Raw genomic sequence first — 24,682 nt, forward strand, 5'->3', positions numbered from 1 at the left:
ATTCCACCAATTTGTAGTATGCTGTATGCTGAAGAAAGAGAGAGAGAGAGAGAGAGAGAGAGAGAGAGAGAGAGAGAGAGACTTTTTTTATTAGTAATAAACACTCATATTTCACTCATTCATTTGGGTGTCAAGCCCACCCTGCTAAAAACTAAAAAGATCTAGGCGCCACTGCAACCAGCGTAATCTTTCTGGTCACGATTTGTTATCTTGGTGGTTAAGTGAATTTACAAGCAAATTAAGAATGAGTGAGGACTGGGAAGACCAAGACCATGTTGAAGAGCAGCCTCCACAGCAAAACATTCAGCGGGACGTGTATAGATATGCAGTTATGAACGAAAAAGAAAACCATACGTAGATGCAGACTTGTGACAAGAGTTTTCGACGACAATCTGTGGATTTCTCACCGAAACTTGCACACTGGTTTCTTGACCGCCGGATGACGCTCATTGCACGGGACTCATGATCCAGTGGCGAGCGTTATTATCCACTCCCAGCAGAAGGACACTTCGGTGACGTCACCTCGAGCGAGAAGGAAGCACAGAGCTCGCTGGAAGCTGTCACACAGTAGTTGTGGCGAAAGCAGGAGAAACCTTTTCCGCACGCGCGCACCCAACTGTTGCGCTACACGCACGAACGACACGGCAGAAAAACAACGTTATATTTTTTGACAGCAACTTCTACATTACTCTTCGAGGAATTATTCTCTCGTGTTTCTGCAATGGCTGATATCATACAAAGCAACGACCAATCCTCATCTGACGTTGCAAATCGATTCGCCCGTAAAGGTGCTTTGAGGCAGAAAAATGTCCATGAAGTGAAAAACCACAAATTTATTGCGAGGTTTTTCAAACAGCCGACTTTCTGCAGTCATTGCACGGACTTTATTTGGTGAGTATATCATTTAATACTGTAATTATTGCAATATAAGTGTAAGTTTAAAGATTAGAGTAAATTTTGCAGCTGGCCTGTTACCAGACGAACACTTCAAACAGACACTGGTTTAAGCATTTAAGGAACCCATTGCTTCCAGTTCAGTTGTGTTAAAAATCCCATACATAAAACACATGTTTAGAGTTTACTGGACTGTCAGAACTTCACACAGCTCACGCGCTGTAATTGCTTTCGAAATAGAAATATATTTTGCCTTTGGACAGAACTAATGCAAAAGTCGCTCAAGTTTCAGACTACTTAAGTATTCTGCTTGCTTCACCGTTTACTGGGGTTGACGTGATTTGGGGGTGGTGAGTTTGTCCAGGCTCATAGTGGGGCATTCACATAATTGATTCACACTTGTTGATAGTTTATAAAAATTATAATATTTAATTAATTTTGAACATGCAAGCGTGAACTGCTGTAATGATCCAATTTATAGCTCCCTGTAAATGTTACTGTACATGCCCTTTTACGTTTTCTTATATGTGCATTGGCACAAATCAAACATTAGATACCATAGCTGTCCATGTACATTTTAATTAAGGGATTGTTTGTTCAGTGGAAGAGAACTGATAGCTAAAAGCCCATTAAAGGATTTAGAGAGACAGGTCTCTAATACATTGTTTCTCTCTCTCTCTCTTCATCAGGGGGTTTGGCAAGCAAGGATTTCAGTGCCAAGGTAAGCAGCCATAGACGTCCTGCTTATTCTCTGAATGGTCACTCTTATAGATGCTAACTTAAGGAGACATTGGTGTGAACCTCAGTTCAAGACCAGAGATCATCTAGAATTAGTTTCCTTTCCACACTTGATCAGCTCAGTTCAATGCCACAGAACAAGCAAATTGCAGATTGTTGTAGATTCCCTGTATCTGGAGATTGAGGCCTAACTTAGCAGAGAAGGAGTGAGCTGTCGTGTCTCTTATAAACATCCCTTGGTTGGCCTTGAACTAAATAACTCTGACTAAAAGACAGAAACCTAATAGCTTGGTACCTCAGTGAAAAGACTCACACAGAGGGGCAGTTCATGAAAAACATGTATGGAAACTACTTGTATGAATCATACATGTTGCATAACTTGTTCTTTCAAATTTTAGATGTTTTATTCAGTTGAAATTTTGAATTTATACTTGAAATTATGAAACAAGCATACACTTGCTAGCTGTTATCAGAAGTAATTTTGCTGATTTCTGTGCATTGTGTTCCTCAACTTTTACACAGTAACCCACACATGTTTACATATGCAATTATAATTGAGCTACAGCAGGTTTTTGCGCAGTCAAGCCAGAGTCTCCTGAGTTTCTTTGTCCGAGAGTCGCTCTGTCCAAACATGAAACAATGCATAATTACATTTTTGAAGTATTAGTTACACATTGCTTGTCACCTTGTCAATGCCAATTGTATTGTGTATGTGGGCACATGCTGAATAAAGCCAAACTACAATTACATTACCTAGGGCCCCGTTTCCACCTTGTACTAAGGTATGTTTTCGGCGCTCCAATCACAAGTGGTCACTCATCATTTGACACTGTTGTCAAAGATGCATTCTGGGCGAATTTGAAAAATGAGGTAAAAAACATTCTGGACCCCATTTCCACCTGTATTTAACACTGACCACATGTGATCAGCTCACCAAAAACCCATCTACCAGGTGGAAACAAGGCCTGGGTAATGTTAGTCCAACTTCATAAACTTGACTTGTATGATTTCAGTCAGGCTCTTTTTACACCTATTGATATTTGCAAGTAGTAAAGATGCGTTTTGGTTGATCGGATCACAAGTAGACGAGGGAGACACATTCCTGTTTACACTTTGTGTTTGTCTCTTTTGTCCACTTTCAACCACTTCTTTTCTGATTTTTTTTCCCCCCTGCCTTTTTAAATGATACTTTTGTGGATGGACTGATGCCCATGGTATTTTTGTCAGCCTGGCAGAAGACAAGAGAGGGAGAAATATATTTATGCGTTGCAAATTGTGAAGAAAATCAATATGAAGGCCAAAACATGATTTGAACGTATTTGAAATGTCTGAATCAGTATTAATTGTATATACTTTGGTCAGAGTTTTGCTCAACTGTTTATGACCCAGATAATATGTTTGAGGTCATGCATATGGTAAGGATAAGAATGAGATTATCATGAGTGTATTACTCTGCTCTTGGGGCAGGCGCTGTCAGCTGAGTAGCAACCTACATTAAGTCTCCAGTTCCCTGATAATTCTTAAGCTTTGGTTGCATCAATCAAAGATGTTTGGAGTATTGTCCTCAGGAGTCCATATTTCACCTAAAACTGAGCTCTTGAGATGAGATCATCAGCTGTGATTCAGCTGCCAATACTTGCTTTGCACGACTGAGTTCGATTCGAGCCCTCTGCCCCTGCAGGTCTCTTGTCACATTGTATTATTTGGTTGAGAAATGTAGTATGTTTGTATTATCAATGTGCCATTATCAGTATTTGCAGCCAATATTATCACCAGAACATAGAATGCGTAGAGTGACACTCGCGTCTGTCTGCTGCGTATATATTGCAAGAGACACAAAGAATGTAAGCTGCTCATTCAAGGCAATTTTTTCCAGAGACATACCACAATGACAAAAGCATTTTCCATTCTGCACTCAGGGCATCAGTCCCTGTTGTCATTGGTTTAGAATTAATAGTCATCTCTTGGATATACAGATTGCAAACTGTACTTGCGCCCATATGAACGTTACCACAGAGCTTAATTTTAAAGGGGTGGTTGAGTATGATTTCACTTTTTTATCTTTAGTTAGTATGTAATGTTGTTGTTAGAGCATAAACAACATTTTCAAAGTTTCAACGCTCAAAGTTCAATGCAAAGGGAGATATTTTCTTTTAAAGAATTCGCTGTTTAAAGACTACAACGAACATCTGGTAGGGACTACAACAAACTTCTTTCTGGGTTAGTGACATCACTAACCCTAAAAATTACATAAACCCTGCCCCCATGAACATGCAACAAAGGGGACGAGGCCATGTTGGGCTGCTTTAGAAAAGAGGAATAGTCTTTGTAGAAGAGTGTTGTTTCCATATTGTCATTTTACGCCGTACTGCTTTACAAACGATGTTCAATTCAATGCTGGATTTGCACAAAAGTTTAACATGCTAGTCGATGAGCTGAATCAACTCCACATCAACTACATAAATTTATCCACTAACCATTCACTAACTGAGTCTCTCCAATGTAAGGCTGAACAACGTTCCTGACAATCATCATTTTGGTTGCGTAAGATGCTCCAGCTTTGTTATTGTTGAGCAACCGAAATGTGAGCCGTTAAAGCTCCACCCTCTTTTGGAAAGTGGGTCGCAAGCAGCAGCTCATTTACATTTAAAGGGACACACACAAAAACAGCGTGTTTATTAGACAAGCTATAATAAATTGTCAGTGGAGTATTTTGAGCTGAAACTTCACAGACATATTTTGGGGACACCAGAGATTTATATTACATCTTGTAAAAGGGGCATTATAGGTCCCCTTTAAGGAGAATCGAGCAGTTTCTGCACCCAAATGCAAAATAAAACTTTCATACTAACCAACAAATAAATAACCAAAAAGTAAATAATTGAATGAATGAATTAATAAATAAATAAATAAAACAATGAAATCTAATGTCAAAATGACTTGTTTGCAACTAAGCTCTTGGGTAAAAAAATAAACTGAAACTGAAAAGAAAAAAAACAATGGACCTCTGTGTTGCTCTGATGGCTTATTCATATAAATTAAATATATTGTAATAAAAAGCTTATGTGAAAAAGCTGCTTTGCTTTCAGTGTTTTGCAATGCTAAACTGAAAGAAAAGAAATCTTTAGATTGAAGCCACAATTCATAAACAAAAGACATACATTAGATGGAAAAAGATTGCTATAGCTGTCCACTTACCAGTGGTATGCCATCGTCAGCAGACCTCCCTCTCAATTCCCTCCATCTCTCTCTTTCTCTCTTTTTCTTTCTCATTTAACACTTAGCTGAAGTGGTTTTGAATGTATGCATGTAATGAGGTCTTTGTTTTATGAATTGCATGAAAAATATAAATTTCTGGTTTAGGTTCTTTGTTTGGGCTCTTTTTTTCATGGCTGATTAGCAATTTTCAATGTAAACAAAAAAGATTAATGCCAAAAGTGTAAACAATGCTTGGCAAATACTAGATGCTTTGCTGTTAATGCTGATAGCAGGGTGAATAACAGTTAAGTTTTTTAAGGTAAAAAAGGAAAACATCTTGTAGAAATGTAGTTTCAAATGCATGTCAGATTCTTGGAAATGGAATTGTTGTATTCATGTCGGTTGTATTCATATGGTTTTGAAAACTTTTTAAGTTTAATTTTAACTCAAATGTAATGTGCTGCAACCAGCAAGTAAAAAATATGTTATAGGCCTAACATATTTTCTTCACATCTGGATTACATGTGTAATGAGGGTAAACCTCTTAACATTTATTTTAAGAAGAAAAAAAAAACTTTAAAATATATTTTTCAGTATACATACAGTAGTGACCAAAAGTGATGCAAGCCAAGGAAAACTGACATCTTCAGCCTTTATTGAAATATTATTCAAAATGTGTTCAAGATTTTGTAAACATATTGCGTAGTTGTGCTTGAAGTCAATTGGTTTATATGTGATAACACAACGAAACATGCCAAATTGAAGAAATTATACAAAGAAATTATGAGCACATGCAAAAATAGGAGGGAACCAACAAAATATTAATAACTGATTAATTTTTAGTCAATGTATACATTTTGCTGTGAGCAATTTGATTTTCTATGGATTTTTTTTGCATATAAAATAAAACCTCTAGCTGTAGTTTTCCTTTTGCCAAATAATTTTGTCAGATAAATAACCAAGTTTAGTGTTTTGTTCTTTCCTCATATTTAATAAATAATATATATAAAAATATATAAAATCATTTCCTCATATTTTGATAGTTTAATCAAACTTGAAGAGTCATTTAAAATAAATATCCTCTCCAGACATCACTTATGGACATTACTGTACATATCTGTGATTATGTGATTCATTGTGATTCAAATATTATTTTTAGTAGTCGCCTTTTTTTCGGATCATTACTCACCAAATTCTTGACTCTGTAAACACTGCAGGTGTCATGATGGTCACGGATATGGAGGTGTACCTTTTAATTTTACCGAGCAAAGTGCTCACAATCAATCAATCAATAAATAAATAAATAAAATGGCTTGCTCACAGATAACACAATATCTGAGTGGGTGAGTTGTTTAGTCTGTCATTAGTCAATCTAGCCTTGGCCCGTTATATAGGCTGGTTTCCAGAATGTTTGCAAAAATTAAGAAGCGGGACCTTTCCCTGGTCATTGATGATTACACCTCCACCCCATGACATTGGGGCTCTATTAACAAAGTCTCCCTCTGGAACTTTACCACCAGTCTCACTGTTTGACAGTGTTACCTTAAAAAATGAGTGATTTATTTATAGCTGTTCACATAATTTGAGCCAGCTCTGGGATTGAGCCAACTCTAGTGCATGGCTGCTGCAGTAACTGCTTTCCGATATCTATTTCGTATCTATTTTATGGTTTAGAAACGCTTTACATCAGCACAGTACATTTGGATAGGCACACGTCCCTCTTATGTGTTTTTTACAAAAGTTTATCCAGTGTTTTATTTTTCAGTTACATTATATTTTAATTATTTGTAAAAATATAATTATTTGTAAGTGTATTCATTTTAAGGATATTGCTTAACTTGTTGCCAATCTCTCTTACATTGAAAGTAACATCAGATTGGTTTGGCCCTTAAATATGCCTTTCAGCCTAGCAGCTTAAACCGCTGATATTACTGATATAATTTGAATGATGGCCTTCAGAAGTGACTCATGATGATTGTCCATATGTCCAGCCCCTCTTTTTTAGTAAAACCTCTTACTACTTACCAAAGCTGTTCATGGTATCAGCTCTCTCAAAACTAACTCTGCTACCAGATCCAAAAGAAATGGCTAACCAAGGATTGAACAGCAGTGCCAGCATCCATTTTTGGATCGTATTTCCAAGACATGCCACAATAAAGTAAAGTGTCAGATGAAAACATTTATAAGGTGCCACAATGAGAGACAAAAAAACTTGAAAGAGTATATTCTTTATATATAATATAATATAATAATAAAAATATACATTAGAGTTACATTGCAGAGGTCCAGAGTCTTGATAATTGTTAAGAGCACTTTAATGTAACATGGATTTTGTTTTGCACTGAACTGTAACTCCATATTTTAAGCTGTAATCCTTTAGCCATTCATGAGGTGAGCTACCCTCAAGCTTTTAATGCTAAATCTATATTGTTAGTTCCCTTTAGCATTAATATTTAGCATTCTTTTTTTGTTACAAAATGTCCTCAGTAAAATAAGCATTGTGACAGCAATTATGTGGAAAGTTTCTTTGTACATTGTTGCAAAATTTCAGGCAAATCCAGATTCTAAAGGTCTTAGTTGTTATTTATGTGCACAGTAATAGACATTTTAATAATATTTCAAGAGAGACTGGTGGAGGGTGTAATCTGTTGAGTATGAGATCTTTAAAAGAATACAGTAGCATGATTTTTTTTTTTTTTTTTACTCACCGTCATATCATTCTTCTAAACCTGCATGACATTCTTTTCTTTCTTTTTTTAACACACAAGGAGCTTTTTTTCTAAACGGCTCTTTTCCATCTTTTCAAAATTGGATTTTTTTTTTCTTTTAATAGATATATCACCATACTCTAATATAGGGCTCAATGAGATCTGTTAAAGAAGCTTCCATAGTATATGGAATGCAGTTGCAAGCAGAGTTTATTGACAACAAAAAAATTAATGTACAAACTCAGAGTTAGGGCTGGACAATTATGGCCTAAAATCAAAACCTCGATTAATTGAACATTTTACCTCGATTACGATTAACGCTTACGATTTGTTGCTTTTTTTTTTTTTTTTTTTTTTTTTTTTTTTGCCCTCATAGTTCACTGACAAGGTTTGTACTGTAAATGATAAAGGTGGGTTTTTTTTTTCCTATTGAAAGAGTGATCTGACATAGCTCACTTTCAGAAGTTATTTTATCTATGGTTTGAAACATTTCTTACAGATTTCTGCTCATGTTAAATCAGATAAAGATAAATTAGTACGAGTGATTGCATGTGTGAATTAGTCCTACCGCCTCTCTATTAATTGTGAAGCTGTGGGATGTAAATAGTTCCCTTAAAAGCAGAAAAATATGTGCTATAATAAGTTTTGAGTTTCTAAGCTACTTTAGTGATAAATCACAGGACAGCACTGACATCTAGTTTCTGCGTTCCTCTCTGTGCACGTGATCTTCACGTTTTGCATAGCTACTGTTTGTATGAGTGTTCATGCCACAGTGCAGCTGTGCGAGCACGGTAGCTCGAAATAATATACATCCAATCGTCTAAAATCGCTTGAATGTCCAAACTAGCAAACCTTAAAACAAATACAAGTGACAAAGTTTTGTGAGGACGCAAGGCTCACCGCTCGCGCACCATCGCCATGTGTTGAACCGGCGTTCACCTCCATGTTTCTTTTATGCCACTGCCTGGATGGGGTGGAGTCACGTGGCTACACACGCGGTAGTATTTTTTTAAGGGGAAAGTATTAACAGGATTAAAAAAAAACGAAATAACCGACATAGGAAAATTATGTCGGTTAGAGGTTCCGAATTTCGGTTTCGATTACTTTTCAATTAATCGTCCAGCCCTACTCAGAGTACAGTACTCAGTGACATAAACAAAAAGAAAGAGCACACAGGCAGCATATTCAAATCGTAAGCAAACAAAAGGGCCTTATGTGAGTCTAATGCTACCTTGAAATCTAATCTTGAAATCTAACTAAAACTGAGGGTAGATATTTTATTCAGCTTATTTTGCATCACGGAACTAAGCTATTTTCTGTGAATGTGTGAGACTTACGATTCATTAGCGGCTGTAAAAAACTAGAAGAATAAGAAAGTGTAGTAAAACTATGCTACAATTCATTGTATTTATGATTGACAAATTAAAATAATATGATAACAAATACCAGTTTGCAGTACAAGCAGCATAAAGGACTGTTTTTGTACAGGTAGAATAGCTGGAAGTGAATGACACTGGAAGCCTTGGACATTCACATTACAAATGTCTGCAGCCGCTCTTACATTAAAAAATAAGGTAGATATCCAAAACTATTAGTCCATATTGATTATTGTGGGAATTATGAGCAGGTGATTACAATTTAGAAGGCTGGTAAGGTTGATCTCTTGACAGATATGGCTGAAGGACAAAATAAAGTATTTCAATTTGTCCCAAATCCTGTTTTCCAAATATTGTAGTTTTTTGGTTAAAATTTTTATCATTAAAAGGGGTGTCTAATCAAATAAACTCATATATTTTCTTTTGTTTAGTAAAACAATTATCGAAAAGTTAAGTATAAAAATATAACAATTGATTTACAACATAACCTTGCGTTAACATTTTTGGATCTTATATGTTATTGTAGGTTTGTACCATTGTTGACTGACTGCTTTTGACCCACTGGCTTCAATTTTTTTTCCAGCCAAAAAATTTATTTTGGTCCATGCCTTTTTTTTTTTTCATGTACACAGCTTTGTTGTCTGGACATGCCTAGTTCATATCTTTAAACCAGTCCTCTCTGATGAGAGCTTGTGCTTTTCTGATGATGCATTCATACGGGATCATCCAGTCATCTGTACCTCCCCTACACCTTCTGAAAAGCTCCTCTCTCTTTGAGCTGAGAGCATCAAATGGGAAATCATTGGGTCTGACACACCATCATATTTCAGACTTTGATATGGACATTTCACTCTAATGGATACTCTCTTTTGTGGGGGGATAAAAGGAATAAACTGTGCTTAAAAGATCAGTGGATTATGTGATTATTCCGAAAAGAGCTTTTGTCATGAAGTTCATAAGCTGTATATTATTTTGAAAGACAGTCATAAAAAATATCATTATCATTAAACTGCACTCAGCAACTAGATGTAATTTGCAATATTGCATTTTTGAATTGCAGCTAGTCCGACAGAATTCAGAAACATGCCAGGATGCATCCACAAATTTTTGTATGTGAGAAAAAAATGTTAGTGGTCAAATGTTGATGCTTGTGTTGAAAAAGTATTGTTTAAAGTATCGAGTAATATTTATTTTTTTTTTCTTTTGATATTTATTGGCCAAAGGACTTCAGAGAAACTTCATGCACTGGTTTTGTTGGCACAAAAATCCTAGAACTAGTTCATAAAAGTATAGCACAAAATCAAGTATGAAAAGAGATTGGTTTAACTGACTGAAAACATCAACCATTGTTTCTGATAAAAATAAATAAAAAATATCATAATTGTAAAATGAAATTTGACATGCAAAGTTTAAATTATTGTTTTTTATGTAGTATGTAGACCTTGAAGTCTTGTCTCATATTTTAATTTTAATATCAATGTGGTACCAAAATACCATTAGTTTTAACATCTCTAGTGTGCACTATTTAGGGTTGGATCAAAACTTAAAGTTTGACTTCAGTACGATACCAAGCTCTGGTTTCTTGGTAGTGATACTAAACCATTACTGTAGACAACAAATAAACCACCTCAGATTACTGATGATATGAAGCAAAATGGTCAACTCATAAGTCCAAACAAAATGTTTCATTTGTGCAACAGGGTACAACAGAATTAGAATAATTAACTCAAGAGTAAAGATTTAAAACATGTTACATAGAACAAAGGATTTCAAAAATTAAATAAAATCAGAATGTACCTAGTGATTTTTCCCTATCTGTTTTGAGTCTAATTTTTACCCAAAATACATGACCTTCATTTAGTTCTGTAAACGATTATGGAACACAATACTATATCATGCTCTTACCCAACCACCAGTACCTTTAAGCAGCTTGGTTGCTGCTGTGATTCTGTGTTGGGTCATTGGAGTGCTACTGTCATTCATTTTGTTCACTTCTGCAGTGGGAATATCATCAAGAGCTATGGATTAACAGTCCATATTCACGTTGGTGCTATTGAATTATCCAATGAGGAAGTGATGTTTAGATGCAAGTGTGTGGGGTGGGGGGTGTTTCAGGGAAAGCCGCATTATGAATGCACAGCTCAAGCAAAGCTCTGCATTAGTGTATATCACTGCTGCGTGTGCCTATGCAAACACATTAGCCATGTAATGCATCCACTCTATATTTCTGTACAATCTGACCGTAATTGCGCATAGTTTTGTTTGGATAATATTATTTAATGGGGAAGAATGGATTCTTGTCTTTTAAAGGGGAGAGAGTGGTAGTTGGTGGATTTTTGATGGGAGATAACAATATGACAGTAATTGAACAAATGGAGAGATGAAGGCTTTTGGCTTCCTCTTAAAGCAGATCATCAAAGCAGATGTGCTTGTGTGCTTCTGGTGAACTGCAACATTATACTTCCACTGTTCACATCTCTTTGCACCATCATTTATAAAACAGGCAGTCTCTCTCTCTCTCTCTCTCTCTCTCTCTCTCTCTCTCTCTCTCTCTCTCTCTGTTTACACCTGACATTAATGTGCCACTATTATGGCATTGGAAATGTTCCTATTTTTGTTTTGGGAGTCCCCAACAACAGGTTTACATGCATGCAAGGTCAAAAAACACTTTCATTGTCTTATAATGTGCATTTATTTTTACCTTATTTGCTCAACGACACCCAAACGATTCACTCAACGATTCATTTTTCCACCCCCCCCCCTTGCGTGACACTAATCTGCCGTGATTGGTCAGATGACTTCTGCTGGTTAACACGGAGTACAGTATACAGTGCTTGCATCACTTACATTATATTATAATAATGATGGTTCTCCGCTCTGTTCTAAAAATAAAGGCTCGAAGAGGAAATTAGTTGTTTTATGTTTATGTAAGCGAACCTAGCCCACAGCTCGGTGGTAAACACCCAAACAGTCATGGTATATGCATTAGCCCAATGCAGAAATGTATTGATACAGCACTGCAGTTGTACACCACCGTACTGACCTGTTCTTTATCATAACTCCAAGTAATAACAACGACAAACATTTGACACATTTCTTGACAATTGTCACGTTTCTAGACATTTGCTAACCACTGATTCTTCACATATTGAAAGTAAATGGGTGGGCAATATGCTAATGTTTTGTCTTGACGTCACAACAAAACAGCTTGGGATTCGTTTTACAAACGACTCGTTTAATTGTCTCAGAGTCGACTCTAACTGTTGAGAGACAATAACTTTATATACGGTGCACTTTCAGATTTAAAACTTTGCAGGATGTTTTCATTCACTTAGAGCTATGTTACACACTACATGAAAGGTAATTTTCAAAAATCCATAATAGGGGCACTTTAAGGCGTGTTTTGCTTGATCTGATCACAAGTGTTCAAGCAAAACACATTACTACATTTTTGACGTTAGTCTTTCAGGGCTTCTCAAACTAAAACACTTGTTATGTCTGATTCAAAACAGTGAAACAGAACCTGGCCATAAATGACTTGCTTCTGGACAGCTATCTATTTTGAGCTATTCTGTAATTTTGCACCTAAATGTTTCATGTTAATGGCCATTTCCCTAAATCGCACATATGTTCTGCTCTGTGCTATCATGTCTCTGGACCGGAGTAGACTGTGTGTGCACTGCAGTGGTTCGCGTGACACTAACATGAAACCAGACTTATTTGCCCCAATGGAAGGCATATTTACACTGTCTGAAACATTCTCTATCTCTTATACCGTATAGTGCACTATATGCCATTTACCCTATAGAAAATAGTAATTGTGTGAATAAGTGACTGATTCAACCACAGCTTCAACGTCTATTTATAGTGTAGGGGGCAGGACGCTTTAGATTCTAGAGAGCAGTTGATTGGACAGAAAATCTGATGAGAAGTTGAAGTGTAGAGTGATGTCATCAAAATCATTGATCTGTATTGGTGGAAGTGAGACACTGTAAGTTTTGAATGCGTATATCTTCTAAATGCAAATTTTGTCATTGTTTTGGAACACACTACCTTATAGATAACAGTAAGGCTAACATATTCATACTAAAAGCCAAAAAACTTTTGATTTCATGGGGACTTTAAGGGTGCTGCTTGCAGTGGGTCAGTCAGTCTTGTCAGGAAAGTGAGTAAAACACACACAAACACACATTTTTATCAAATTATATTAATAGCGGTTCACTTCCGTGATTTAGTACAATTGCATTCATATCAGCAGCGAACCGTACCGGAGTTCACATAAACCGTATCCCAGACCACCCGAGAAGACAGCATTCACATCATCCAAACAAACCAAACTCTGACATCAATCGAATGCGGGTGTGCAAAAAAAAGAACATTCTGTCAAGTTGTTCCAAACCTGTATAAATTTCTTTGTTCTGCTGTACAAAAAGGAAGATATTTGGAAGAATGTATGTAACCAAGCAGTTATGTATTTTTTTTTTCCTACTATGGTAGTCAATGAGGGGCGAGATCTGGTTAGTTACAAACATTCTTCCGAATATCTTCCTTTGTGTACAGCAGAACAAAGAAATTTATGCAGGTTTGTAACAACTTGAATGGGAGTAAATGATAACAGATTTTTCATTTTTTTGGTGAACTATCCCTTTAATTGAATGCCCTAATCCCTTGATCACTGGGAATCTGCTATGGAGCTGATTTATTTACATTTTTTCTTTATGAATTTGTTTTACACGTCATTCTGTAGGCCTGTATCTATGCCTGGGCTGTTAAAAATTAAATATAAACAAATATTAAATATGAATATATTAATATATTTATATTAAATATAAAATATTAAAAAATACACAAACAAAAATTATAACAATACAATAAACTATAACTATGTTAAAAAAACAGTCAGCTTTGGTAACTACAAATATTAAATGCGCTTAAATGTCCAAATAATGCCAGTTGTGTGCGTTGGGAGTAAATTAAGTGCAGTCTGCTGTGACATCACAATCATGGTGCATTGTGGTCTATGGATCTGCCTGAAGTGTACGTGTTGAGTAGACTCACTCCCTGTGTCAAAATCGAGTGATCGAGGGTCTGTCCTAATATACTTCCATCGCCCCATCTTTATGAAGTTGAATGCATTTCAGAATGGCGGTGGGAAGTGCCTAGGGAAGTTTGCAAGCTTAAGCCTAAAAGTTAAACTCAGCCCTGGACTACCCCAAACATTTTTCATATATCTCTTATCTGACCCTCTCATTTGAGATCTTGATGTCTTTACTAATGAACTTATGAGCTGAATCAGGTGTGTTTGATTAGGGAGACATATCTAAGTGCTGGGGATACTCCAGGAACAGGATTAGGAACCACTGCCATACAGTGATGTAACTTGCTGCTAGTAAAATGCATATTTGGATAAATTAACTAGCGAGTCACGACTGTTTCCCTAAACCATTGTAATTTTGTTGCACATCTGTCGGTCAAACCATGTTGGTTCAACAATATACAGTAGTCAGCATTTGAAATGGATCATATAGTTAATCAAAGTTGTCCTAAGAGCTAAGTTGTCCTAAAAAGAAGGTTTTAGGACGACTTTGATGAAAGGTTTTTGATCCACTTCAAATGTTGACTACTATAGAACTGTTGTTAATGACATCACATAAGTGGTGTTTAATCAGTTTGATCCTAAATTAAAGGGTTAGTTCACCCAAAAATGAACATTCTGTCATTAATTACTTACCCTCATGTTGTTTCAAACCTGTAAGACATTTGTTCATCTTCAGAACACAAATGAAGATCTTTTTAATGAAATCTTTCTGTCCCTCCATTGACAGTCTACACAACTACCACTTTCAAGCCCCAGAAAGGTAGTACATCATTAAAGTAACCCACGTGACTCTAGTGGTTTAACCTCAATCTTATGAAGCGACACAAGTGCTTTGCACAAAAAAAAACAACAACAAAAAAAACAATTTACCACTTGGGTCACATGGATTACTTTTATGATGTCTTTACTACCTTTCTGGGGCTTGAATGTGGTAGTTGCATAGGCAGTCAATGGAGGAACAAAAACCTCTCAGATTTCATTTGTGTTCCAAAGATGAACTAAAGTCTTACGGGTTTGAAATGACATGAGGGTGAGTAATTAATGACAGAATTTTCATTTTTGGGTGAACTAACCCTTTAATGTCATATAATTGCTTTAAATAAGGACTACTTCACTTTTTTTGTTCTTCATTGTTTTGCTTTAGATGTTAGATTCATAGAAACGTTCATTCCCTCTTACGTCACACAGGGTTCCCACAGGGTTCTGGAGCACATTCTAGAGAAAATGCTCACTCTTCAAAATCTAATGGGAAACTAAAAGATGAATGAAATATAAATATAATATGGAAGTATAAATTAAATAAAGGATATTGATTGTACTGCATGTTACCTTGCTTACTGAAGTCCACATGTCATTCTATCAAGAATTTATATTTCTAACTACAGGTCGAGATAGCTGTCCAACCACATAAATTTGTGTTTGTGTTTGTAAATGTTTGTTGGAACTATAATTTTGGAACTTGTGACCATAGTTGGCCAACAGTGCTTTTGGGAAAACACATCAGGATGATTCACATATCCTCAGGCATGCACAGATGTTTAATATTTTTCCATATGACTGAGAGACAGCAGCTGTAGTGCACAACACAATACAAGAAACGTGTATTACAAAAAGAGTAACAGGTTTTTAATTCCTTAACCTACAGCAACTCATTTAGTTGCAAACTAGTGGCCTTGAGACAATGGAAATTTCCTTTGTTCTGACCTCATAATCTTACATTTGGTCTGCTATCAGGAGACAAAAGCTTAGGTTGCTATAGTGACTCTCAGGACAGCCTCTGTGACTGTAGTCAGGGCTTCAGACCTTCACTGTGATGAAGATTCAGTGAGGTGGTGTAGTGATTCCTCCTTTTAAAGTAAATAAATAAATGAAGACTAGAGAACCATAGCTATGTGCTGTGATGAATGGACACTTTAGTATATGGACTACAATAATTCAGTTAGGGTTTTTCACATTGTTACTACCATTTTAGTCGCAGTCTGGAGTCCTGCACTGTTTCCGAAATTGCATATTGTATAGTAGGTACCACATCTGGTTTGAAACTTCATGACCTTTGAAAAAGTATGTTCTATATAGTATTATGTATAGTATTATGTGTATGTGTGAAGTTCGGACGTACTACATCCACCATGTTGTTACATGTGACCATCATAAATCCTCTCCCATAGCCTAATGGGATAGTAAATGGGGTGTCACGTTCACCAGCTGGAGTGCACATGCCTTCTTCCAGAGGGCACTCATTCCGACTTTGTTGTTCTCCCATTATGAACTACATTCCCCACAATCCTGTGCCTTGACTCATAATGGTTTAATTTCTCCCACCTGTTGATCATTTACTGGTTTCAGTTTGCCTATTTAAGCTCTTGTGTTTTAGTCATGGGTCATGAGTTGTTGTTTGTATTTAGTTCCTCCATTGGGGTACCTGGATGTCTTGTTCCTTCATTCGTGGTCTTTGGATTATGTTTCTGTTTCTTTGTGTGCACTATTTGCCAGTTTCCAGGTTTGGAGTGTCTGTATTTTTTGCCTTTTGTTATTAAACTGTGTGCATTTGGATTCTCTTTCTGCCTCATCAATACAATCATCTGAGTTCTTTTCACCTACCGTTTTAAGAATACTATAAATTCTGACATACTAGTACTCGGCTCAAACACTGTTTTTTGCCCTCTTATATGTTATGGAAAAAGGCATATTCAGATGCAGCTCTGGACAACTCTTGCTGAGCCTCATGCTCAAGCCCCTCCTTTACAGACAGCAAGCCAAGTGTGTTTTCCCTTATTAATCTAGAAAAAGTAAAATATTTGGAAACACATCTATCCATTCTAGCCAGTAAAACACATGCTGAAAATCAAGCTATGCATTTCAGGGGTGATTTTAAATTTCATTAGTTGAATTCATTAGTTCATTAGTCTGGTGTCTATTCAAGACTAATGAACTAATGAATCTCAGCATGGCAGAAATCGCTTTTGATCTCACTGCAGGTTTTCCCAGAATTGTGTCTGCTTATAGGGCTGAACTGGCTATGATATCAGGCTTTACCTGCTCTGCTGAATCTTAAGCAACACAGCAAAATAAATCATATTTTACCTTGGTTGTGAAGCTTTTTCTGAATCAACATCTGACTCATTTATTGAACTGCAAGTTTTGGTTCTTTTTTAGTAGAGATCGACAGATAATCATTTTTTTCCCTGATATTTTTCCTGATATAGAAGCATTTTCCTTAATTGAATATTGGTTTTGTAATATTGTATTGACCAGTAAATCTAGCAGGCATTTCAAGAATTGCATGGTCAACATATAGGTTGCTCTCTATTTTTTTGTCATGTCTGTATCGAAATGAATTGAATGATTGATTACTGATTGATTGCCCATATGACATATTGTTAGAGATGCACATTGCTAGCAATTTTTTTTCTAATGTTGGAATGTTCCTAATGTCTAAAATATACAGTATATATACACAGTTGAGTGCTTATGTTTGTATACTCCTTGCAGAATCTCCAAGAAGTTTATAATTCAAAATAATGCAGAATCGTAAAAAAAAAAAAAAAGTCATTTTTTGTTTTAATTACTGCCCTAATTAAAGTTCACTTGGAACCAAAGTTGTGTTCATCTATTCTTCCCTATTGTTATGAGTGAAACAGATTCTTGAATGAGAAAAAATGTAGTAGAGCAGGATTTGATTTTGTCCATCGAGGATCGTGATCGTTTGCTAATTGCTGTGATCTCATGTCAGTGACTGGTTGCTGGAGGGGAGGGATTATTGACCAGCACTCACACCATTAGAGAAGAGTTGTCGTTGTGAGGGCACATTAATTAAAAAAAGAGATGTGTTCTTTATAAATCATTTGTAACAAACTCTGTAATTTTCCATAAATAATAATTGCCAGTTTGAATTTCCTAGTGACTTCACGATATTTCACTTATCTGTCAATACAAAATGATAACTGAATTTAAAGAAATGATCCTGTTCAAAAGGTGGTTCTAATTATGGTGTTTATTGAATGATCAGTGACAGTTTGTATGTTTTCTGTTAGTTATGCATGAATTCTTGCTTTGCCTTGCAAATACATTTTCCTATACATTATTTTGTTTTCCAGCATATGCACATTTGAGCTCTTGACTTCCCAAGAATGGCTATATGTTGAGAACCAACTTTTCACACTGAGGACAACTATTACAAAAGGTGCAGACATTCATTAATGCTCAAGAAGGCAGCACACTTTATTAAGAAGCAAGAGATTGTAAACTTGTAACCAGGATGATCAGTATAAAATTGTTATTATTATTTAAGTGTTATTATTATTTATCATTTATCTTTATCTTCTTAAGGGCAGTACTAAATAAATAATAAAAAAAAATCACTTATAATATTTGTATAAATTCTTCACTTTCATATATTCTATAAATTCAGCAATTTTATATCATTTTGTTCTCCCCTGTATATATAAATTGAAAGGTGGATTGTGAATTCTGTAGGAAACTATAATGAGTCTATTTTTAAGTGACAGTATTTTTTAGACAAGAACCTGAATATTTTACCCTTTCTGACACTTCAGCTGAGGGCCATAATGTCCTATGATGGGGAGTGTAGTATTTTATGGCTCATTCTTTATTAAGAGTAATTGCAGCTCTAGCCGTCCAGACAGCACTGCAGCTCAAATGTGGCCCATGAGGTTGATGTAGGATGTGGGAAATGACTCTGCAGTCACCTAAATTACCATGGCTGAGGTGATTTATTTACCATGAGATGAATGTAACTCTACTCTCCAGCGATACTGATAAACTAGTCTTTGAATTTATTCTGTACTAAATTCACAAAATTTTACTTGGTAGAATGCACTTGCACAGCAGTTTATTTAAGTTTATTTCTTAAATCGCTCCTCTCATTTACATTCAGTTTCTCCCAGATTCATACCTTCTCTCCATTTTGTGGATGTGTGCTGTAGCGGTGTAGTAATGTTATTTAGTTATTTTATGTAGTTTTGCTGGCAGATCCCAGGGGGTTGACCTCTATAATAATTATCCATGATGGAAAGGTCAGGCAAAGACTTCTAATAAAACCACTGGGTATTTATGAGCAGGACATTACCCACTAATTGCATTTTTTTGTTTGTTTGTTTTTGTTCTGAGGACAAATGTTTATAGCATTTTTTTGTCATTTCAATAGCAACAACAGATTTATACTTGTTAAATATGTGAATGTTGGTTTGTTTAGTTTCAAGACTGATGCAGATTAAATGGTTGTATAGTGTAATAGGAACAGCTACTAGTGTTTATTTGTACATGTGTGCAGTGAGTACACTTGCATGCACACCAAAAAACAACTTATTGCGAGAAAGCTGCTTAAAGGGGACCTATTATGCAAAATTCACTTTTATAAGGTGTTTGAACACAGATGTGTGTCCACAGTGTGTGTAAACAACCAGCCTTTAATGGTAAAAGTCCACCCAATACTTTTTTTATAATCCCCATTTATCATTGTCATTCTCTCGGAACACTATATTTTCCCCTACTCCTATGTAAGAGAAGGGAAACCTCCGCCCATGACTGGTGACGATCTGCCCCGTTAGCCTAGAAACCATTCTGAGTGAGAAACACAGTCCACCATTTCTATTTACTTGCTGTATCAGCTAGAGATATAAAATGTCTGTGCCAAAAACATTACTAGTGAAATGTCCTGTTGTTGGATGTACCAACGAACATACGAGGCTCCATAGACTCCCGCCATCTGAGTCACTGAGGACACTGGTTGAAGTTATTACAAGGATGGATCAGTACAAACTGTTATTCATCCTCTCCGGAGCGATACTAGTCACGGCAGAAAGGGAGAGCGTGTACTTTATTACAGTCCATCGGAGATGTTTTACAGATATAAAGTTTACCAGTTTATTAAGCACCCCTGAAAAGGCATAAGGTCTATATATATTTGTTTACTGTTAATTGTAATGAGTGTTTTAGTGTAATTCACAAGGGAGAGAGAGTTTATACTGTAGGTAATAGACTTATTTATAGATATTATAGATATAGACTTTAATGTGCACTTCTTGTACTGTTTTATTCAGCTCTTATGGTGATTTTTCTTGAGTGAAAATGTTTTGTGTGATGTACAATAAACTTCATAAAACTCTTCAGTAATGATTTGGCCATCAGACGATGTCTGGTACAAGAGGCTTGTACTAATAGTTGATAAAAGCAAGATAACAACATAAGTTATAACCGCAATTAAACTGAGCGATACCTGTTCTGTCTCCATGCAGCATACATTCTCTGGCTCTGTATGCATCATTTTCAGACTCTGGTTCGAAATGAACACAGCTACATTGAGATTGTTCTGTCAGCAGAGCTCGGAGTGTAAGCTCTAGGCTGGGAGCAACAGCTTATTTGCATTTATAAAGGGACACACTAAAATGGTGCATTTTTGCTCAACCCCAAAAAGTGGCAATTTTAACATGTAATAAAAAAATATCTGTGGGATATTTTGAGCTAAAACTTCACATACACACTCTGGGGAAATCACAGACTTATTTTACATGTCTTTGTTTGCATTTATACTGTATGATGTTTCAGAACACTGCTTTCTGCAATAACCCTGAATAAGCATTTAACTGAATTAGGGGTGTGCAATATATGACGATTTGAATGATTAAAATGCCTCCATGATCTGCCTTTGAAGAGAGATCGTAGAATCGTGCTATGGTGAACATTCTAGCACTTGCAGTTCTGGTGCCCCTGTCCCAAAATACTGTATAACGTGCCGAACGTTCACATTAGGGCTGGGCGATATGGCTGAAAACTGTATCACGATATCAGTGCTTCATATCGGTCAATATCGATAATTATTGATATTTTTTATGACCCATTTTAAAATAAGGATCAGGAGAAAAATATATTACATTTAAACATTTTTATTTTAAACTTAACCTTCCTCTGATCATAATCCCCTAAGTTATTAAGACAGAAATGTCAACAACCATGGAAAACTCAAATAATTAAAATGTAAACATAAGTCTAAAGTAGGGTGACCACCCGTCCCGCATTTTGCGGGACAGTCCCGAAATTAAGAGCTTTGTCCCGCAAGGCTTAAGTAGTGTCCCGCATTTCATTTATGTCTGTAATTTTTTTTCATCCCTGAAATTACAATACCACAGTGTAACAATGTTCGATGTAAGGAAGGAAGAGGACAGGGTCGGCTTGACTACTGACTGCTTTTATTATAATTCAAAACAACAACAAAAATGTGTGCAGACAGGCACAGTGCGGTCAAAAAGGCATAAACAATAAACTCCGTTGTCATCTGGTAATGCAGCAGTCAGTAGTCCTTCTCTCTCTCACACGCTCCTGCTTCTCCTGGCGTCAAATACTCTCTCCATGCCAATTACTGAAACAAGAGACAGGTGTTCGTTCTTTGCGCTTAACCCACTCTCCTGCCTCTCTCTCCCGCTGCAGACTCCGCTGAACCACGCCCCTCCTGCCACACACAGTAAGAAATATAATAAAAACTGTGAGCATTTAAAAATCTATTTGTGCAGCCGTCATATTCTAGCTGTGAAAATCACCAACCAGCGCAATCATAGAGAGAGGTTTTCCCGCTGATGACAACTGAGTGGACAGCGCAAAGAGCAGGCCTCATCAAAGTCGGTAAACACAACTACACCAGCAAGGATTTCATCTTCCATACTGGATAAGAACCTCAAGAGCTGCTCAAAGCTGCCCAAATCAATGATTTAAAGCATAAAATCATCCATCCTGATGTTAAATATTTCCAACTAGGGGTGTCACAATTTTTCACACCCAAAAAAAAGTAAATAAGCTCGACAGTATGGGAGTTTTTCGGCTCCTTAGACAGCCCAATCCGCAGGATTTGCCTAGCTAGAGTCAGTGCGAAGGGTGGCAACACCATCAACCTCTCACCCACCTCAGTGTCCATCACCCTGCAGAATACTCCATTTTACAGAGAGTAAGTTGTGATTATTTTACTAGTCATGGAATGGGAAATGTTATATTAACCTGTTAACAGCGATTTTCTGTGTTCATATATTTAAATAAAGGGTGATTATTTTAAGTACCGCGTTTTCTTTATTCGTCTTACTCAGTGTGATGTAGCTATGCATGCAGTTATTTGCCCTCAAAATTCAAGATACATGGGCATTTTTTGCCCCGACAATTTTTTGTCATTATATCATATTATAAGATGAAGTTGTTTTACAATATCACATGAGCAAAAGTGCCATTTTCCCCAAATCAGCACAAATGCAATGTTCCTTCAACTTGTTAAATGAACAATGTGAGTTACATTTTAGACACAGTATTGTTAATATTGTTTGTTTTTTATTTATTTCGCCAATAAAAATTTCAAAATTATGAACAGCAGATCAAAGCCCCATGCAACAGAAATGTTTTTATTATTCTGACTGAATCCACGTTTAGAACGAATGAATCCGAGCTTCGTTCCTGAATGAAGTCATGAATCAGTCATTTGAACAAATCGTTTGACTCACTCACTCATTAAGACAGTAGGTGCGTCCCAATTCGCGTACTTATGCACTATTCTATGAAATTTTTAAGTATAGTGTGAGTAGTGCGTTCACACAGAAAATTCCAAAAAGAAAAAGTGCACTTTAAATTACCGGATGATGCACTTAATTAACAGAAAAAACTAAGTGTGGAATGTTGGATACTTCATGCACTCAACTGTAGCAGCTTTAATTACGTAGTGGAGGGGAAGGGAGGATCGGACTCTGTTGTTAAATGACAAAATAACCTTATATAATTCACCCCCTCATGGATGAGTGCATAGTGCACAAGTACATAGTGTATAAGTGTGTAGTGTATAGTGCGTCATTTGGGACACAACTATTGACTTGCTGCTAACTTCTGGCAGTTTAGTTTAGTTTCATATTTAAGGGACATTGAAAAGTTAAAATTAGAAAAATGTATTTAAATATTAAATTAATGTAGACAAATTGTAAATGCTGTGTAAATATATTAATGTCACTTCTCATTCTGTCACCTCTGTATTACAAAGATGGATTTTGTTTATAATGATTTCATTTGATTGGAAACAGCCGTAATGTAAAAAAACTCCGTAATGTCTTGAAAAAACTTAAATTTGACTTAAAAAAATGTGCAGCAACCCTGGAAGAGAAAAACTAAATAAACAAAGTAAAAATTATTTAGACTGATAAAATTTTCCCCCCAAGGATTCTATAAATATTGCGATATATCGATACCGTGATATTTTTTGGCTACAATAACCGTAGTGTGAAAAATCCAATATCATGACAGCCCTATTTCCAACGAACAGCGGCGATCAAGCGCCACACCCGTAAATGGTCGAGCACCTACAGAAAAATGAGATATTCTCCATTTGTTTTAACCAATACAAAATTGCGAAATTCAGACACGATTTTCTTCTCACGTTAATATTTAATTTAATGTGGGTTCTATGGCGTTATTATATTGAAAAATGTCAAGAGCGCATCAATTGTGCGAGCAATCTCTCCGCTCACAGACGGATTCCCTTGCACAAAACTGGAAGCGCGCGCTCTCGCTCAGATATCACATCTGCGCGCCTGAGTAGAGACTGGTGGCGCCTGAATAGAGACTCCAGATTTTCCGACACTTCCCACACACAAAACACAATTATATGATTCATTTAATAATACTGTATTACACACCAAACTCCAGCTTATTGTTTTAACTGTGTATTTGTATTCACTTGTATAACGACTTTTGCCCATTTACAAACAGTACATTACATATCTCAGAGCAAACAATTATTATTATCTTAATGTGGTCTGGATACCACTAATAGAGGTTTACATTTAATAGAGAAACGCAACAACAACAACAATTAACTTGTTATATCATTCTATAATGGTCTAGATGTTTACTAGTTGCATTCATCTCCTTTGTCTCTGACAGCAGGTTAGGCTCACTGGTCTATGGAAAGTTATGAGGGCAGTATAGCTTATGGTTATTTGTAGCTCATTGTATTTACAGTTTTATTTACATTAGCATGTCTAAAACTAGAAATAATATAATTTATGCATCAGTTGTAAGGCAGTCATCCTCCACAGGTTGGGCATTAAACCTTCCTCTTGTCTTGGTCATGATTGTGCTCTTAAGGCTAAAGGAAATCATACAACCTGCATGAACTGTTTAACCTTACCACCTTATTTTTGATGAGCCTACTGTTTTGAATTATGGGTGGCACTTCTGGTTTGGGGAACTTCCATTCAAAAAGACTGAAACAAATCGTTTCAAAGCATAAGGTTGCCGTACAAATAAAGCTTAGGTTAACCGCCAGTTTGACTGAATGAGCTGTCAATTTTCCTTCATGTTTTATTTTCAGACATCATGAGAATAACGTAACGCTTGGTATTTTAACGTGACATGTTATAACAAGAATATCTATGGCCAGAGCTTTTTTCAGTCGCTGCATTTTTGTTCCTCTTTTTCCTTGATTATTTTCTTTTTTCCATTTGCATTCTGCTGTAATAGCATGAAAAAGGACAACAAATACTGCACATTTGTGGTCTGTCCTCCCAATTTAATTTACATTATACCCCATTAATAATTCACAGGAATGTACAAAGAACCTCTCGCTTTGCTCCTCAAATCCTCACGTCTCTTTCCAGGTTTGTTTTCACAGGTAAATATAATTTATT

General features: G+C 36.2%; 1 protein-coding gene across 1 annotated transcript in view; it reads left to right on the forward strand.

Moving 5' to 3' along the window:
- The first annotated feature begins 540 nt into the window (after positions 1-540).
- The window catches only part of prkcaa (protein kinase C, alpha, a), a 183,704-nt gene continuing 159,562 nt past the window's right edge, over positions 541-24,682 (forward strand). The window contains exons 1-2 of the mRNA XM_067373002.1: positions 541-891; positions 1,584-1,615. Of these exons, the coding sequence (XP_067229103.1) occupies positions 722-891; positions 1,584-1,615 (202 nt within the window). The 5' untranslated portion in view covers positions 541-721. The remainder of the gene's footprint in view (positions 892-1,583; positions 1,616-24,682) is intronic.

Source organism: Chanodichthys erythropterus, chromosome 21 (assembly GCF_024489055.1).
Source record: "Chanodichthys erythropterus isolate Z2021 chromosome 21, ASM2448905v1, whole genome shotgun sequence".
Lineage (NCBI taxonomy): Eukaryota > Metazoa > Chordata > Actinopteri > Cypriniformes > Xenocyprididae > Chanodichthys > Chanodichthys erythropterus.